Source organism: Schistocerca piceifrons, chromosome 2 (assembly GCF_021461385.2).
Source record: "Schistocerca piceifrons isolate TAMUIC-IGC-003096 chromosome 2, iqSchPice1.1, whole genome shotgun sequence".
NCBI lineage: Eukaryota > Metazoa > Arthropoda > Insecta > Orthoptera > Acrididae > Schistocerca > Schistocerca piceifrons.
This window is the reverse complement of record NC_060139.1, coordinates 773,606,131-773,625,441: the sequence shown is the minus strand read 5'-3', so window position 1 is coordinate 773,625,441 and position 19,311 is coordinate 773,606,131. Positions and strand designations below refer to the sequence as shown.

The window sequence follows — 19,311 nt, the reverse complement described above, 5'->3', positions numbered from 1 at the left end:
ACGAATGAAAATGTATACCAGACCGGGACTCGAACCAGGGATCTTCTGCTTCTTAAGCAGTTGCATAAACTGAAACGTCCCCTTAGAAAAATTATATATGACTTTGCTTAAACTGACTCACACTACTTTTAGCGCAGCGCAATCTGACTTTCAAAAATCCCTACAAAAGAATGGCCCTGACTAACAATAACCTATATCTTTCATGAATCACTTACCTCACAAAAATCTTCGTTCCTCAAACTACTGAAATACAGCGAGCGCCACTACTGCCAGCTAAATAAAAGATTCAAACTACTGATAGGCATAGTTAGCAAATGAAAGATTTTGATAGAGAACAAACAATGTATTTACCTTAATAGTGTTCAAAAGTCATAATATATATATATCAGTCCATGATATCCAATATTACAAATTTACTCCTTCTGATGGACACACGTCCAGATCGGCCGCTCTCAAAATTCCGCAATCTCTCTCCCCACATCCACCACTGCTGGCGGCTCACCTCCAACTGCGCAACGCTACGCGCTGTTAACAGCCAACTGCCCAACACTACAATAGCATATACTCCAACAATGCAAACCAACCACAGCCTTCACACAGCACAGTCAGTGATTTTCATATAGAGCGCTACTTGGTGTTACCAACATAAAAACCTAAACAGCCTACTTACAAAACCACAGCTTCACCTGTACACAGTTTTTACTACAACTGTGCGGCCTGTCTGGGCACACCCACATTCCCACCAAGCGTCACCACTTATACGCTACCCCAGTCCATGTTCTCCTTGCTCGCTAGTTTTAGATTCCTGCTGGAGGTCGAACATAAATTTGCATCTGCATGATAGTTATGGATTCATAGCACATCGAAGCATATCAGTTGTATGAATGCCTGGTGTCTGTTCTTTCGGACAGTTAGAGTTTCATAGCTTCATAGCCCATCGAGGCGTTTCAGTTTATAAGAGAACGAGCTGTGATGAATTGGAAGAAATGCATTGAGAATCTATAAGAAAATGGTTTGGCCAAAAAAGGATTTTGATAGAGGATATGAACAAAAACGTAGGGTTTAGGGACAACAGGTTTAGGCAGGATTTTCTTGGAATAAATGATAATGGAAAATAAATAACGAGGTAATAAATATGTGAACGTATAAATACAGAAAGCATGCTTGGATAGGATTTTTTTGGTGGAAACAAATGTTGAAATAAGAGGAAAGATCTATGGAATGAAGTTTTGGGTTGGACTGCAGTAGTTCGAGTAACGAAGATTTTTGTGAGGTATGTGATTCACGTAAGGTACAGGTTATTGTTAGTCAGGGCCATTCTTCTGTAGAGATTGTTGAAAGTCAGATTGCGTTGCGCTAAAAGTATTGTGTCAGTTTAGTGTTGATCAGAATAAGTAAAGAGAGAAATGTCTAAGTACGTTCAGTTCTGCTCAGTTGTTTGAAAATCAAATAATGTAAGAGGTTTATCAGCACAGTAATTCATAAATTTTTCTAAGGGGACGTTTCAAGTTATATGAATGAGTTGCGTCTGTTCTTTCAGACATCACACATTGACTCAATCCATACGCCTTGCTGGGCTATGAATCCAGAATCATCAGTGCAGATGCAGATCTACTTTCGAACTCCAACGGGAATATAAAATTAGTGAGTACGGACGGCATGCACAGGGATTGCGAATAAGTGGTGCCGCTAGATGGGAACGTAAGTCGGCCAAAGAGCGTGCATTTGCGGGTAACACAACTGCCTAGTAAGCAGGAGAGCCCGGTTCAAGTCCCTGTTCAGCATACAATTTTACTCGTCACAGCTGATTCCGCACAAAGTTCCGATGTAGCTAATATTATGAGTTCCTTCCCTTTCCTTTCCTTTCTCCCTCCTCCATCTTCAGTCACGTAATACATATCAGAGCTCCGGATTCTGCGAGGTGCCTGTTCCTTCGAACAGGACACAGTAGTCAAACTGTATCTCTGTCTTTCTTACTATCAGCTCCTCTTTCTTATTGTTTAAGGAATATGTTGTTGATGCAAACAATGCATCGCTTATGAAAATCTCATCCGATCATTTCCTGAGTATTGTTCGAGCGCCTGAAATACTTACGGAGTCGCATTAACAGAAGAAGGTTGGTTGGTTGGCCGGCCGGAGTGGCCGTGCGGTTCTAGGCGCTACAGTCTGGAAACGAGCGCCCGCTACGGTCGCAGGTTCGAATCCTGCCTCGGGCATGGATGTGTGTGATGTCCTTACGTTAGTTAGGTTTAATTAGTTCTATGTTCTAGGCAACTGACGACCTCAGAAGTTAAGTCGCATAGTGCTCAGAGCCATTTTTTTTGGTGGTTGGTTGGTTGATTGATTTGGGGAAGGAGACCAAACAGCTAGATCATCGGTCCAATCGGATTGAGGAAGGATAGGGAAGGAAATCTGCCGTGGCCTTTCAAAGGAACCATCCTGGCATTTGCCTGAAGGGACTTAGGGAAATCACAGAAAACCTAAAGCAGGATGGCCGGAAGCTGGTTTGAACCGTCGTCCTCCCGAATGCGAGTCCAGTGTGCTAACCACTGCGTCACCTCGCTCAGTACAGAAGAAGGAAGTGAGCTCATTTGAGACGGAATACTAGCTCAGCTGGAGAAGGATGTTGCAAATGAGAGCCGTGGCTACATGAAGAACGCATGAAAAACGAAGATCAAGATTTAAGGCCCTGTTGACGACGATAGCCCGTATAGGAAACCACTCTGGCCATCGCCGGAAATTATTTAGTGGAATCATAGAAAAGATGATCCAAGAGAGTTCCCGTGAGAGACATCATAAGACAGAAACTGTGTAAGACGAAGAGATTTTGCCTTAAAGTTGTATAAGGCTGTACAGAAAATACATAAGTTTTGATATTACCAAAACAATTGTTAGAAGTTGGTGAATAGCTATTTCTATGAAAATGCAGCGACACAGCGTACATGTCGTTCTGGAATGTACGGAGTTTACTGTTTCTGAGAGTGATAATCTGTGTCGCTGGCAACCTATTAGCGTAATTCAACAACGGAATCTACTTTTCTAATGTGAAAGCTACATTAAGTGCATCGTAAAATTTTCAATACTGGTTCAAAAGTTGTCCGTTAACTATCTCAATAATTGAAATTCACTCCCACGTATAGATAATTACACTAACGTTTTTTTCAGTCAGTGGATGTCATCTTGAAAGCTGCACAACGTAGAAAGCATCAACAGCTTTAGCTGTTATCTAAAGAATGAGTATATAGCAAAAAATACAGGCAATGTTGTGAGGTCATTTTGTTTCTGTGTTTCAGATTACGAAGCTGAAGATTGACAGCAATCCTTTTGCCAAAGGCTTCCGGGATTCATCGCGACTGACGGAATTCGAAAGGTAATATTTATGAAAGATTTTTATCTTCTCTCTTTGTATTTGTCTATTTGTCTGTCTGTCTCTCTCTCTCTCACTCTGCATGTTCGTGTGTGTGTGTATGTGTGTGTGTGTGTGTGTGTGTGTGTGTGTGTTCGCGTGTAGTGACACGGTGAGGGAGAGTATTACCAAGTTATTACGACAGAATAATTGCGCAGACAGACAATGGGTGAGATAGCTTTAGAGGTCACCTAGTTCTTTTGACCCGTAATTGCGCTTTAACTGCAAATTAACGATCCGAGAAAAGCTGCGTGTCTAAGTTCGTAGCATTTATTATTACCATTTTGGAAAACATTTCCGGAGTGACAGACGAGTGAAGTGATAGACTATGGCAAATCAGTAACGGCATATCTTAAATAAATGCCGGTATCAGCGTCAGATTCCACACGAAAAAACGATTACTGGCAATGGTAACCATTCATCTTTGGTTATCAATTGCATACATTCACTTTTGATTAGAGTGCTCAACATAATCCGACTGCAGAATAAAAAGGAAATACAGATACGAGAAAATTACACCTTTATTTTGTAAGACTTGAGCACGCGAAGTTCTTTCATTCAGGTCGGTTGTTTGTTCCAAGAGTCATTACTATTCAAACTGTTCCCCTCAGTGCATACCTCAGGCAACGCTTGAGAGACGTAACACCACGAGGTTACATCCTGTCAGAGAATCACCTGCTCCACCTCACACGTTAATGGACAGTCTGAAAAGCACGATTTGTGAGCGCGAATGCAATGGTCTGGTAAATGATTCGGTGTGTAAGGAATTTGGAAGAGGCATGTGCCACATTTGTGTACTGAAAGACATCTTCTTTTGATTAATACGGTACGGCTGAAATTTGAACTTGTGTAGCGTCACTACTCTGAAGCTTTAAATTGAGCTCAGTACGGCTACAGTTTGTGATGGTAACTGACCTTTACTTCCTACAGTAACGTCCCTAACTAGCAAATGCCGTAAAAATCCTGGTGAAACTCTTCGAGTAATTTGTTCCATATTTTTGAGATTTATTAGTGTATCATTTTTTCGCAGTTTTAAACTAACAACCATCTTCACTTCAGCATGTAATTCAAGAAAATTATTAACTTAAATCATTGACTTGGACTGTCACGGTCTGTAGTGTTCCGTTGAATGGACTTGTTGAACATATGTAGTTACATTTACCAAAGCGCTCCTTCTTTGAAATAGGTGGAATTCCAACCTTCTTCTCGAACATTTGTTTTCTCGACGAAATTCTTGACTAGACGCCAAGCTTATAGCTAAAACTCGCAGCTTTTCCTTCGAATCACGTGCCTCATCGGAGCAGAGAGTAATCCTTTCCCGAATACGTTGTACAGTTCTAAGTCATGCACGAAATCTTGTCAGCCACTTACAGATATAATTAATACAATTTCTTTCCATGTTCCCCTATTAAAAACCATGCTAAACTTTGGAACACTTACCTAATGATACGGTATATTATGAGATTTGAAAAACAAATCAAAAGCCGGTTTGACATGTTTACGTTGACTGCAACATGGAAGACGCGACACCCATATTTGTTTCCCTGTTTGTTTATTATAATCAATTGTCTGGATGACAGCAATGGACCGTTCCATAAACCGTCACATTTCTGTGAATTTTGCGATCACCTGTATTTTCCCTGTTATTTTCTGTTTTGAATATTGAACAAAGTTCACAGTGTCTGTCTTACTATTTTTCATTATCTTAGCTGGTTCTGTCACTGTCGCTCTAACGTGAGAGGGCTACCTATGTGGTACCCTACGCATAGCTTTCATATGGCATCTTCCTTTCTGCTCTCTGTAGCGTGTTCTTTTGCTGTGATGACAAAAGAGCCATAGGTTTTTGTTTTTTTCAAGCCATTTTGCCTAATTTTACAGCTTTCTTTATCGTCTGCTGCTGCTAGTACTATTACAACTGCATATTCTACTGCCAAAGCAATAAACGATACTACTTTTACTACTATAAAAAAGCCCTATTACTACTACAACAACTTGATTTTTCTACAGAAACTGCAACTAACTAGGTCACTAACCTCAACTATAATACCGTGCTAATACTTCTACCACGACTACTGATTATAATCTTAGGGTAATCAGAGAACACTTTGGTAGCCTATTGTCTTGTGTTGCTTCACTGTTACACACACACACACACACACACACACACACACACAAACAAACAAACATACACACAGACAGGCAAGCGCGCGCAGTTTACTACTGTCAAAATATATCTAGGTTTTCTGTGCGATCTGCACCGGTTTGGACACGCTGTCGGATCCAGAAATGTCTTACTGTCTCCACACCGCATGGCGAAGGTTTAGAGAGCGGCGGTTAGCTTTCACTGATGCTTCTCGTGCTTCTTGGTTATGCTTGTAGCCACTTCCCTATACTCTTACATTACTGGGTCAAGCGATCGTTCCCAGGGGTAGTCTGCAGGACTTAACCGTCCTTGTTGCGGTGTCTTGTCTATATAGGGATGAAACAAAACTATGGAAACACTAGACACACAACACACTACCATACTGAATACGTTGTAGGAAAACCGTTGGAATGCAAAAGAGCCTCCAGTCGTCTCAGAATGGATGAATGCTGCTCCTGTGTAGCTTTCAAGGGATTCTTATAGCGTTATGTCTGCGAAAGAGTGGGTAGCGATAATGCACGATTCTCTCAAAAATAGATCACAAAGGCTCAATAATACTTATATCTGGTGACTACGATAGCCAAGGGGGATGCGACAGTTCATCCCCGTGCTCGCAAAACCAGTCTTGGACGATGCGATTCGTGTGACAGTAGCCCCGTCGCCTTGAATACAGCATCACCGTTGGGGAACGAAACTGTATCGTGGGGATGACCTGATCAGCGAAAATGATCACACAATCCTTGGCAACAATGTGACATTGCAGAGTACCCATACAGAGCATGGAATACCAGATGCTGCTGCCCAAAACATCGCCGATCTCCCGCCATATTTCCTTTTTGGGACATAAACTCTGCCAGAAGTTGGAAGCCGTATGCAACAAGATTCATCGACTTCGGCACCACTTTTTTTGTCACGGGCCTTTGATTCACAGCTGAGTGGTTTTAGAATTTCAGCTAGTGCTGGAATTCGTTGATTCTGGAACTGCCTTCGTGTTGTTTTCGTGCTGAAAGGAATCGCGAGTATAACATTGAGTTCTGCAGTAACGTATGCAGCAGGCGTCCTCCTATTTTTCCTCACAGTCAGTGAATGCTTATCACGATCACGCTGCACAAACTTTCGTCCGCGTTGTGACTTACTTTCACTGTATGCAGTATAAATCTTCGGCTACCTTCCTTACCTGCAGGCTTGACTAGCACCGGCATTTACGGTGAAACTGCTCGCGGTGTTTTCACATATTTATCTACATCTACATCTACATTTATACTCCGCAAGCCACCCAACGGTTTGTGGCGGAGGTCACTTTGCGTGCCACTGTCATTACCTCCCTTTCCTGTTCCAGTCGCGTATGGTCCGCGGGAAGAACAACATGCTGTGTTCTATTTGCTAAAAACTCTTCAGTCCAGGTACGCAGCTGGTCTGATATTCTGTAGGCTCTTACTTTGTTTATCAGGCGACAGTGCGGAACTGTATCGAACGCCTTCCAGAAGTCAAGGAAAATGGCGTCTACCTGGGAGCCTGTATCTAATATTTTCTGGGTCTCATGAACAAATAAAGCGAGTTGGGTCTCACACGATCGCTGTTACCGGAATCCACGTTGATTCCTACAGAGTAGATTCTGGATTTCCAGAAATGACGTGGTACGCGAGCAAAAACCATGTTGTAAAATTCTACAACAGATCGATGCCAGAGATATAGGCGTATAGTTTTGCGCATCTGCTCGACGACCCTTCTTGAAAACTGGGATTACCTGTGCTCTTTTCCAGTCATTTGGAACCTTCCGTTCCTCTAGAGACTTGCGGTACACGGCTGTTAGAAGGGGGGCAAATTCTTTCGCGTACTCTGTGTAGAATCGAATTGGTATCTTGTCAGGTCCAGGGGACTTTCCTCTGTTGAGTGATTTAATTTGCTTTCCTATTCCTTGGACACTTATTTCGATGTCAGCCCCCTGCAGTTACGTTTTGCTTTTTGCGATACAGCATGAGCTATAAAGTTTAGGATGTCGAACTCCTCTTTCACTCCAGTTACGTTGTTACCAGTGGTAGCTCCTGAAGCCTGCCTTAGCAGTCCCTGTTTGCGGTACCGACATCCAGGCGCCCTCTGTAGCGACTGCATCCGCCGTCCCGGCCGCCTGTCAGATCGGCCACGCTTTCCGCGCCTCCTCGCCCCTCGCGATCCCAGACGCGCGTCTTCCTGCGCGCGAGCTGCCGGTCGATTTGAAATTGAGATTGCTGGCCGGAACGGCGTGGCGTTTCCTTCCTGCCGCTGCAGCGCCTCTGGCCGCCCGCACTCGCACCGCCCGTCTAATTGTTGGCGAGAACAATGGCGGGACGGATGTCTGGATTTCGCAACGCGGCCGGATCGCCTGTTCCACGGCAACCGATGGTTGCCCCGGCTAACGACTTCTCTCGTCTCGCCGGCCGGTACCGTACAGTACCGAGCACACCGCAGTGAGAACTGCGCCCGCCTAATTGTCGCTTCCTGCGCGGCCGGAGGCTTCCAAATCCGTGTTCAGGCAGCGTCACGGGCGGACACGCACGCTTCCACGGCGGCACTTTACGAAATGAGCTACCATTGTTTGCGATCACTGCGCATAATCACTCTTTCATTTCTGCCACAACACACGAAACCTATAATTTTGCGCTGCTGTGTTTTATGTGAACTGAAAGCGAATATTTTCATTTGCACCTAACCGTGACAGCAATGAATATTAATAAAAAATTCTCTCTGCTAATTCCAGAATGAATTTTCACTCCGCAGGGAAGTTTGCGCTGATTCGCAACTTCCTGAATGACTAATCCTATGTGTCTGAGCTCCAAACTGGAACCTTTGCCTTCCGCAGGCTATTATTCTATCGACTGAGCTACCGAAACACGACCCTATCCCTCCCCTCACATCATTACTTCTGGCAGTACCTCTCTCCTACCTTCCAAGGCTACTACTAATTGTTCACTCCAACTAGAGTCACTCCCTAGCCGTGGATGAGTACAGCCTTTTACTGTTCTTAAGAATCTCATTTCGGTAGCTGTGTGCTGTTTTTACCAACTTTTATCAGGTTGGGGAGTGATTAAAAGGGGTCACTACTCTCCACCCCCCCCCCCCCCCCTGGAAATGGAAATAAGCGTTTGGCGTCATTAGCCTCGAGGCCCCTTGCGGGGCAGGCCCGGCCGCCTTGGTGCAGGTCTTGTTACATTCGACGCCCCATTGGGTGACCTGCGCGCCGGATGGGGATAAGATGATGATGAAGACAGCACAACATCCAGTCCCTGAGCGGGGAAAATCCCCGACCCAGCCGGGAATCGAACCCGGGCCAGTAGGACGGCAATCCGTCACGCTGACCACTCAGCTATCGGGGCGGACTCCACCCCCTCCCCCTTACCCCCGGCAATCTGGACTACACAGTTTTTTTTTGTTTAAAAAAATACAGAATTCTCATACACTTCTAGACCTGATATCCTGTGATTCCCCTAAACCTCTGGTTTCAGCAATTCTAGAATTACGCGGCTGATTGCGGTGAGACAGTACTCATTTCCACACATCAACAAAAGTTTTGCATCACCCCTTTATTTAGAAATTCATGATACAGACAATAAAACTGGCTCCGAGGCATGCGCATGTAATTGTAATGTGTTCAGACTGCCAGAAAAAGAAAAGTTTAACAACCAAGTCGACTGATCCCAAAGCCAATTGGGAGGGAGAAGGGACCCACAGCGCTTCTGAGCAATGCCAGTACGTTGTATAACATCCCATACCTCGGGTGCAGAGCACATTATGAATGGGATCTTCAGGCCAGCCCTAATCCAAAGTGGCGATTCTGCATAAGTCACGCAGAGGACGTGGTTATTGTCGACTTCCGAAGGGAGCAAGTTTCAGTCAATCTTACACATGTTCAATAGGGCTCACGTGCGGGAACAGGCAGCCCACTCTTTTCTGGTGATCTTAGCATCCTGGAGAAACGTGATCAGGCGAGCAGCACAATGAGCACGCGAATTTTTGTCCAAAATGTTGGCTATACGGTGTCACTATTGGTTGCAGAATCTCGTCCCTGTACTGTAGAGCAATGAGACTGCCATCAACAACCACGAGAGGTGTACGGTGACCCAGCAGAATATCACTCCACCACCAAGTAGTTGCACTTGCGGGACACAGTGTTGGAGGCATTCGATATTAGCGGGTTGCCTCGAAACAAGTTATCTTCGATTATCTGGGTACAAACAGATTACAGTTTCATCCGTAGACACCACCCGACGCCAGTCCTTGGGCGACAGTTCTGCATTATCTCTTGTCCATCTGTAATGGGGTCATGGCGTTGTGGTGTATGACGTGGAGTTCGCCTTGGTAGTCGGGAATCGAGAATTACACCATTAAATTGTCTCCTAACAGTTTTATGCTCTACACGACGTTCCGTAGCCTCTTCGAACGCCAAAATCAGTTCTGGAGCACTTAGCCCATGGTTCCCATGGTTCTTTTGTCTCAAAAGTCCTGTGCACGTTTCGGATGTGGATGGCCTGTGTGGCATTAAATCCTCAACACTACCTGTCAAATGGAACCGATTGAGTTCATGTTCATTGCACATGTCGAGCAATTTGCCTGATTGACAAGCTTTCTGCGCGTAATGTGATGAGTCGGATGCGATCAGTGGTCGGGTTTGTCCTTGGTGGCGTGATGGATGTTCACTCTACTGTTCCACAGACGTCTCTAATGCGTCCCTAATGATGTTTTAGTTTCTACTGAAATGCTGCAATCAATTCGAGTGTGACGCTCTACCCGTAGGTAAAGCTCATGGTAACTGTGCCTATATTTACAAACAACGTCAGGGACGTCGTTTTGATCTGTACAGGAACAATCACAATAGCAACAAACCTGCACGACGTATCGGGGGTGATGCAAAACGTTTTTTGATGTGTATTTATGAAAAATGGGAATTTAAGAGTCTTCACCAAACCGCCTAGATAAATTTCTGCAGATGCCCATGTGAATATTTTTCGTAACTCAGAGGATCTTTCCAAAAAAGTGTTCATTCACACTTCCTTTTTCATAACTGACACTACGGAAATAGTATAGCGGAAAATAACATTTTAGAAGGCCTTGTAATAAAAGGAGTGAGATATTGCATACTGTCGTGTTCTGTATTATCGCTTGTATGGTGTGTGTGTGTGTGTGTGTGTGTGTGTGTGTGTGTACGTCCGTGTTTCAGTGAGTGTGTGAGTGAAAAAAAAAGTGGTTCAAATGGCTCTGAACACTATGGGACTTAATGGCTGGTCCCGGCGGAGGTTCGAGTCCTCCCTCGGGCATGGGTGCGTGTGTTTGTCCTTACGATAATTTAGGTTAAGTAGTGTGTAAGGGACTGATGACCTTAGCAGTTAAGTCCCATAAGATTTCACACACATCTGAACATTTGAACTATGGGACTTAACTTCGGAGGTCATCAGTCCCCTAGAACTTAGAACTACTTAAACCTAACTAACCTAAGTACATCACACACATCCATGCCCGAGGCAGGATTCGAACCTGCGACCGTAGCGGTCGCGCGGTTCCAGACTGTAGCGCCTACAACCGCACGGCCACTCTGGCCGGCGTGTGAGTGAAAAGAGAGAAGACGATTTGCTGAGAGAAATGGTACTAAGTTTTCCACTATGTTGCTGTTTCCATTCATGTATCCAATTTTAAAAACTACGTTATGTTGAATAAAGTACAAGTAACTTAGGAAAGTCCATAATTTTCAGTTTCATGACGTGAGTTTTCTTTTTGTTTTCCTCCACTATGGTGGATGGAGGTGGAGCACTGTCAGATGTGGCAAATAAATGGCAGACCATAACATCATAGGAATTCATTCGACATCCCCTACTGGATAGAGACTCCTTCTAGACATTTTCTTGCGTTATATGCATTTTCTAAGATTATGAACAGGAAATCTACTGACAAACGTCGAGGGGTTGTGTAGTGTCTCTTGAGCAACAAAATGAGAATAAGAAATTATGGTCGGAAACGTCAGCATCGAAGTTATAAGAAGGAACGCCTGTCGCTAGTCCACCACTCCGCCAGCAAAACTGTCTCGATCTGCAGTCCGATCGCAAACGGAACTCCTCTTAATGGGCCTGACAACATTCAAGATATTGGAAACCACAAAGTGCACTGATAGCAAAGGCGTCAGTGTTACAACTTGTCAGTGCCCTTGTGTTATTTTTTAATTCTGAGTACCTATAAGTATGTCTTAGAAAACTGACCTGATTAACATGCCCAATTCAAATCAGAAAATACGTGCCCATCAAAGTTTTGTTAAACGCTACCTACAGGTTAACAAGGGGAACGCTTATTTTGTACAATCGTTAGTCTGTGAGCACCACTGAACGTACCTTAACTGTCAAGTTCCCTACCAACGAGTTAATCACCTGACTTAGAAAGTGTGTAAATGCCCCATCTTACAGGCAAAGCATGTGCGAAAACCATATGTGGCTCCAAATCGGTACCTAAATACTTTTTCACACAAAGCATTAAAGTATTAGATAGTAGAATAAATAATGAATGGATTCTGATGCAAGTTATCTGTGGCTGCTGCGAAAATCGCGATGCAACTTACCTTCGAAACCTGAAAACTCATACAAAGTCGCAAATAATAATGTTTTTGCTGGATCAGTCAGTAGCGACTGTGCAAGCAGCTCTTAGTGAATAAAAAAGTTTGCTGCAGGCAAATGGTGATGGCAGAATCACTACTGTAGTTTAATTTGCGTAGTGAATGGGCAGATGTCATACTAAATAGAATGATTAAATGTCAGCTATTAGTTTAATAGAGAAAAAAAAGAGAATAAATTCAGAAATAAGGTGTTGAAAATGCTGATTATTTCAGCTCGAAACAGAGCTCACAGTACGTGGAAGAACACATTTCTGCCTGAACAATGTGGCGTTCTAAAACGCTACCTAACAAAGAATTTACCCACAAATATTCGAGAAACCTAAGAAAATATCAAGAAATGTTAGATGAATGAGAAAGTGATCCAAATATCTCACGAAATAAGCATCAAACGAAAAAACTACCAAGAACGAAACTCGTCTAGCTTGAAGGGGGAAACCAGCTGGCGCTATGGTTGGCCCGCTAGATGGCGTTGCCATAGGTCAAACGGATGTCAACTGCGTTTTTTTAAAATAGGAACCCCCATTTTTATTACAAAATTCGTGTAGTACGTAAAGAAATATGAATGTTTTAGTTGCACCACTTTTTTCGCTTTGTGATAGATGGCGCTGTAATAGTCACAAACGTAGAAAGCGTGGTATCACGTAAAATTCCTCCAGTGCGGACGGTATTTGCTTCTTGATACATTACCCGTTTTAAAATGGACCGTTTACCAATTGCGGAAAAGGTCGATATCGTGTTGATGTATGGCTCTTGTGTCAAAATGCCCAGCGGGCGTGTGCTATGTATGCTGCTCGGTACCCTGGACGACACCATCCACGTCTCCGGACCGTTCGCCGGATAGTTCGTTATTTAAAGAAACAGGAAGTGCTCAGCCACATGTGAAACGTCAACCACGACCAGCAACAAATGATGATGCCCAAGTGGGTGTTTTGGCTGCTGTCGCAGCTAATCCGCACATCATCAGCAGACAAATTGCGCGAGGATCGGGAATCTCAAAAAACATCGGTGTTGAGAATGCTACATAAACATCGATTCACCCGTACCATATTTCTATGCACCAAGAATTGCATGGCGACGACTTTGAACGTCACTGGATGACGTTGTCGATCATGGGTTCTTATCTTCAAATGTTTCCTCAAGGAACCATCTACATCCCCTCGAAATTTCCGGTAGAGTTGAGTTTTACGTGTGTGTGGCATACCGTTTACGCTTGCATTGTTTTGAGGGGAAGCAGAGTTGTGTATGAAATAAATGTACAGACGTAGACGAGTATGTAAGTCCAACTGGGGAGGGCGGACCACAGCGTAGGCTGGTGTGGCAGGGAGACGATGGAGTCGATGCTGGCGGAGCAGCAGTACTTGCGCGCGCCGCTGCGGCCCTTCTGCGAGCTGGACACGCACAACAACAACCTGACGCTGGAAGAGAAGGCGCTGCTGGCGGCGCGCAGCCAGCTCTTCCTGCGCGCGGCAGCCGCCGCCGCCGCCTCTGCCGCCGCCTCCGGGGGCGCGGGCGCCGCCGCCGCAGTGGGGCCGTACGGCCCACTGGGGCCCGCGGTATACGGCGCCGGCCCTCTCTGGGGGCAGTGGGCGTGCCTCGGCCCCCAGCTGCTGCACGCGCACCAGCTCGCAGCCGCCGCCGCCTCCGCCTCCGTCTCCTCCGCTGCCGGCCAGCAGCTGCCGGCGCTGCCGCGGCCCCTCTACCCGGGCATCGCGCAGCAGCACAGGTAATTCCCGCCCTCTAAATTCTACTCCGTAATCCACCGTACGCTCTATTCGTGAAGTAGACTACTCACCATTAAAATCGCTACACCAAGAAGAAATGCAGATGATAAACGGGTATTCATTAGACTAATATATTATACTACAACTGACATGTGATTACATTTTCACCCAATTTGGGAGCACAGATCCTGATAAATCAGTACCCAGGACAACCACCTATGGCCGTAATAACGGCCTTGGTACGCCTGGGAATTGAGTCAAACAGAGCTTGGATGGCGTGTACAGGTACAGCTGCCCATGCAGCTTCAACGCGATTCCACAGTTCATCAAGAGTAGTGATTGGCGTATTGTGACGAGACAGTTGCTCGGCCACCATTGACCAGACGTTTTCATTTGGTGAGAGATCTGGGGAATGTGCTGGCCAGGGCAGCAGTCGAACATTTTCTGTATCCAGAATGGCCTGTACAGGACCTGCAGCATGCGGTCGTGCATTACCCTGCTGAGATGTAGGGTTTCGCAGGGATCGAATGAAGGGTAGAGCCACGGGTCGTAACACATCTGAAATGTAACGTCCACTGTTCAGAGTGCCGTCAATGCGAAAAAGAGGTGACCGAGACGTGTAACCAATGGCACCCCATACCACCACGCCGAGTGATACGCCAGTATGGCGATGACGAACACACGCTTCCAATGTCCGTTCACCGCGATGTCGCCAAACACGGATGCGACCATCATGATGCTGTAAACAGAACCTGGATTCATCCGAAAAAATGACGTTTTGCCATTCGTGTACTCAAGTTCGTCGTTGACACCATCGCAGGCGCTCCTGTCTGTGATGCAGCGTCAAGGGTAACCGCAGCCATGGTCTCCGAGCTGATAGTCCATGCTGCTGCAAACGTCGTCGAACTGTTCGTGAAGATGGTTGTTGTCTTGAAAACGTCCCCATCTGTTGACTCAGGGATCAAGACGTGGCTGCACGATCCGTTACAGCCATGCGGATAAGATGCCTGTCATCTTGACTGCTAGTGATACGAAGCCGTCGGGATCCTGCACGGCGTTCACCCTTCTGAACCCACCGATTCCATATTCTGCTAACAGTCATTGGATCTCGACCAACGCGAGCAGCAATGTCGCGATACGATAAACGGCAAGCCCGCATCTCGTGGTCGTGCGGTAGCGTTCTCGCTTCCCACGCCCGGGTTCCCGGGTTCGATTCCCGGCGGGGTCAGGAATTTTCTCTGCCTCGTGATGGCTGGGTGCTGTGTGGTGTCCTTAGGTTAGTTAGGTTTAAGTAGTTCTAAGTTCTAGAGGACTGATGACCATAGATGTTAAGTCCCATAGTGCTCAGAGCCATTTGAACCATTTTTTGATAAACGGCAATCGCGATAGTCTACAGTCCGACCTTTATCAAAGTCGGAAACGTGATGGTACGCATTTCTCCTCCTTACACGAGGCATCACAACAACGTTTCACCAGACAACGCCGGTCAACTGTTGTTTATGTATGAGAAATCGGTTGGAAACTTTCCGCATGTCAGCACGTTGTAGGTGTCGCCACCGGCGCCATCCTTGTGTGAATGCTCTGTAAAGCTAATCATTTGCATATCTCAGCATCTTCTTCCTGTCGGTTAAATTTCGCGTCTGTAGCACGTCATCTTCGTGGTGAGCAATTTTAATGGCCAGCAGTGTATTTTCGCCTTCTCCCTCCTCCCTTTCCCTCTCACCCCATGCTTTCTCTTGATCATGACTAGAATTGTAAAACTACGGTAGGCTGTCGTAGACTATCATAGGTAAGAGCCAGTGGCGGATCCAGAAAATCCTCAAGTAGGGGGCGCTAAGGATATCTCCAGCTGCCTTTACTTTTACCGTAATAAAAAATAATCAAGTCAAATGCAAAGAGTAAGAAAGTTTTATTTAAACTGATTATACACATATACAAGACAATACCATCTTATGATATAAAAAGTTACAATTGTGGTTCTCTTTCTTAAGTGATGAATTCTATGCGTCAGTTCTTCCTGACAAATTGGTTAATTACATCATCAATAGGACAATCAATGTCAGAGAAAGTGTTCAATAGAACTAAGCCATCAAGTTGATCCTCCTCATTGTCGACCTCAGCCATGTCTCTGTACGCCGCAATGTCGAAAAACTTCTTTCTACTGTAGCAATAGATGCAGGTAGACAAGCAAATATTTTGTACAGCGAGTGCAAAATAGGATAGTCAGATCTAGGAGAAACAGACGAGGCTTTCATAACAGAATTACGTTCATTAAGGACCTTCACACTAGTCAGAAATCTAATGGGTGCTATGAAGCACTGTGTTCTAAAGATCGCCCATTTGTCTTTTTGAGGATCCATGTGTGGATCGTTGTCCTCCACTGCGGAAAGGTTTCTGGTAGACCCAGGATTGAAGAGTATATTCTCTTGCATGTCATGTACCAGTAAATAAAAACTATGTCGTGTGACTAGGGCCTCCCGTCGGGCAGACCGTTCGCCGTGTGCAAGTCTTTCAATCTGACGCCACTTCGGCGACCTGCGCGTCGATGGGGATGAAACGATGATGGTTAGGACAACACAGCACCCAGTCCCCGAGCGGAGAAAATTACCGACCCAGCCGGGAATCGAACCCGGTCCCTTAGGATTTACATTCTGAGCGGACATGTATCAGTGATTCACTGTTTTAATATATTTTAACTTGTTTTAGACTTAGTTATACGTCCTTCGTGGACTCATATTTTAATATGCACCTGAAGACGCGACATATGTTCTGAAACCGGCTAGTACTTCCTTTTTATAAATGAATCATCGGAGTTTATCATTGACAATGAAAAACTGTTTTAGTATATCCATTCTTGTGACTGGGGGACTTTGGCCGTTCACTTATGTAAGAAAATGGAACACCTACAGTCGTCCTTATGGTGCTTCAGTACACAATTTTCAGGCCTTAGCTGAAGCTCAAGGGTTTAACACCATGTATTAACACGATGCATTAGTGGCCAACATGTATAACTGGTTTATGCGATATTGAACAACAGTTGTGGATGTCCCCTGAAGAGAAAAGTGTGCCGAATGATTTTAACTGTTGTCTACATTGAAAGCGAAGGTCTCAGGTTTTAACATACCTGACGTTGCTACACGTGTTCTTCTAATTACTTTGAACAGTGTAGTATTATGATATTGTCGTACTGCATATCGTCATGAAGTATCCAGCTGATAGCGTGAGATGGCATGCAGTGTTTCATCTACTGACAGCCGCTGCTCTGTCCTCAGGTTCTCGCCGTACCCGCCGCCACTGCCCTCGGCCGCCGCCGCCGCAGCCGCTGCCGCCGCCGCTGCCGCCGCCGCTGCCGCCGCCCCTGCGTCCCGCCCCCAGCGCCAGGCACTGTCGCCCGTCTCCTCTTCGCCCGACAGCCTCCAGGACGCTGACCTCCACCCGCCGCCCCCGCACAGCCCCGCACAGCAGTTGTCCTAGTGTCGGCGATACCTCTACCACTCGTCATCCAACTCTGCGCTCTCCGTGAAGCCGCTGGCTGTTGGCTCACGTCTGGACGGCCACTGAGGACATTAAACTTGGCCGTGTCTTCGAGCTCCCAATCGATCATCCAGAAGAACGGACTTCCCGAAAAAGCTGTTCTTCTCCGACTGCTACCTGGGGCACTATGATCTTACTGCTATTGTGATTCAACTGTACACAGGTGCTCAGTGCCCGAAGATACTTCTCAGCATCACAATAGCGATGCGTTGCAATACATATGAATGGAGCAGAACAAATCTAGGCATTTGATTCCTGTGCCTCCCTTGTACAAAAGTACTCCGATTGTGAGACGTTAGTTCTTCACTAAAACAGAAAACGTTTCTTCGCGACTGACTGTCTTATTGATAACTACTTTGAAATGTATGACGCGGAAAATTCATGTTTGCAATATTCCCTCTGAAAGCCCCTCAGCCTGGAATGCACTAAAGGATCACTTGAAATTATTTTCAGTTTCATTTGTAATTACCAACATTCTCAGAAGAGTCAAGCAACTAGTAACAGAATCAAGCAGCATCATCAAATAAATGAAGTGCTCTATTGGAGAAGTTGCACAGGGACTCCTGTAGCCAAGTTATTCCTCCTGTTCTCCGAAAAATAAAAGTGACAGTAAAGAGGTATCGATAATACCGAATAAGTGCTGTGAGGCCGAAAGTGCAGCTAACACGTTATATCGAGTAAACTGTGAACCTTGTGACTGTTCACTTAAATCCATATTTACGAGCGTGATCCGATAATTTCGGCGTATTAAAACAAAAAACAAAAAAAATAAATAAATAAAATTTATGCAAGACAGTGCATAGTGCAAGTGACTACAAAACCGTTTGTGGATTACTTAGTTTTTAGTTACCACTTGTACAAAAATATGTGGCGATACTACCTATTGTTTCATGTGGAGTGCAATATTTGAAGTAGAAAAACTCTATAAAGTGTACTGGACCCCAGTGACATGTGTATTACGAATTATTTATTTCAAGATATTGTTTTACAAACGAAGTTAGAAACACGAACATTTAAACGTCGCCTTTCTGGAAACAAAACTAAAACGAGCCTGAAGCAAGACATAGTAATCGCTGTGCTCGCCAGTACTTTCCAGTAAGACGATGAAGAATAAAACGTGTTGCGTCGCCGTTTAAGCAAAGTGTGATGATTCCTGTGCACAAAATTTTAAGAGATTGAACAAGTTCCAAATCTGGAAAATAATTTTACGATAGGAAAGTAAACAAGGTAATAGATTTATACTACTTTCTTCCAAGAACATTGTTGATTACCCAGAGCAAATACGGAGGCAGTAAAACAAATAATTTATTTTGTGAGAGTAATATTGTTATGTATTAATCGATCAGAACACTCACTTGTCCTAGCAGACGCTGTGTGCATGTAAAGGAAGTGAAATGGAAACTATTCAGATATATATCAGTGAGATAGAATTCCACAAGAATGACTATTTGTACCGTAAAATTTAAGATTTTATAAAATAGTTCCTAGGCTGTTATTGTAGAAATTATATCTGTGCCAATAGCTTAAAATTTTTGAAAGAAACCTTCTACGCCAAAGATGCGCTTCAGGACCATTGTTCGGTTGATTAAGGTTGTTCTCCGTTCGTTCCCTTTCCAGAACGGTATGACGGGAATCATTCCATCATATTTTCCGGAGATGTGATGAGAGCTTGACTCTTAACTTTCTCATCTCTAGACTAACATACACGAATCTGATCTGTCGGAAATATGTGTATGGAGCAGGCGCTCGGAAAAAATAAGATAGTAGGAGACATTTCCTCCATAAGATATGATTCTAGCATTTGACTAAGATTCACTTCTCGATATGAAATGTAATACGCAAGGTGCAATTAAGATTATGGAGGCAGTATTTGCAC

The 19,311-nt window shown here is 44.7% G+C and overlaps 1 protein-coding gene across 1 annotated transcript in view; it reads left to right on the top strand.

Moving 5' to 3' along the window:
* The window catches only part of LOC124775842 (T-box transcription factor TBX20-like), a 235,516-nt gene that overhangs the window by 174,414 nt on the left and 41,791 nt on the right, over positions 1-19,311 (top strand). The window contains exons 4-5 of the mRNA XM_047250677.1: positions 3,294-3,370; positions 13,502-13,903. Of these exons, the coding sequence (XP_047106633.1) occupies positions 3,294-3,370; positions 13,502-13,903 (479 nt within the window). The remainder of the gene's footprint in view (positions 1-3,293; positions 3,371-13,501; positions 13,904-19,311) is intronic.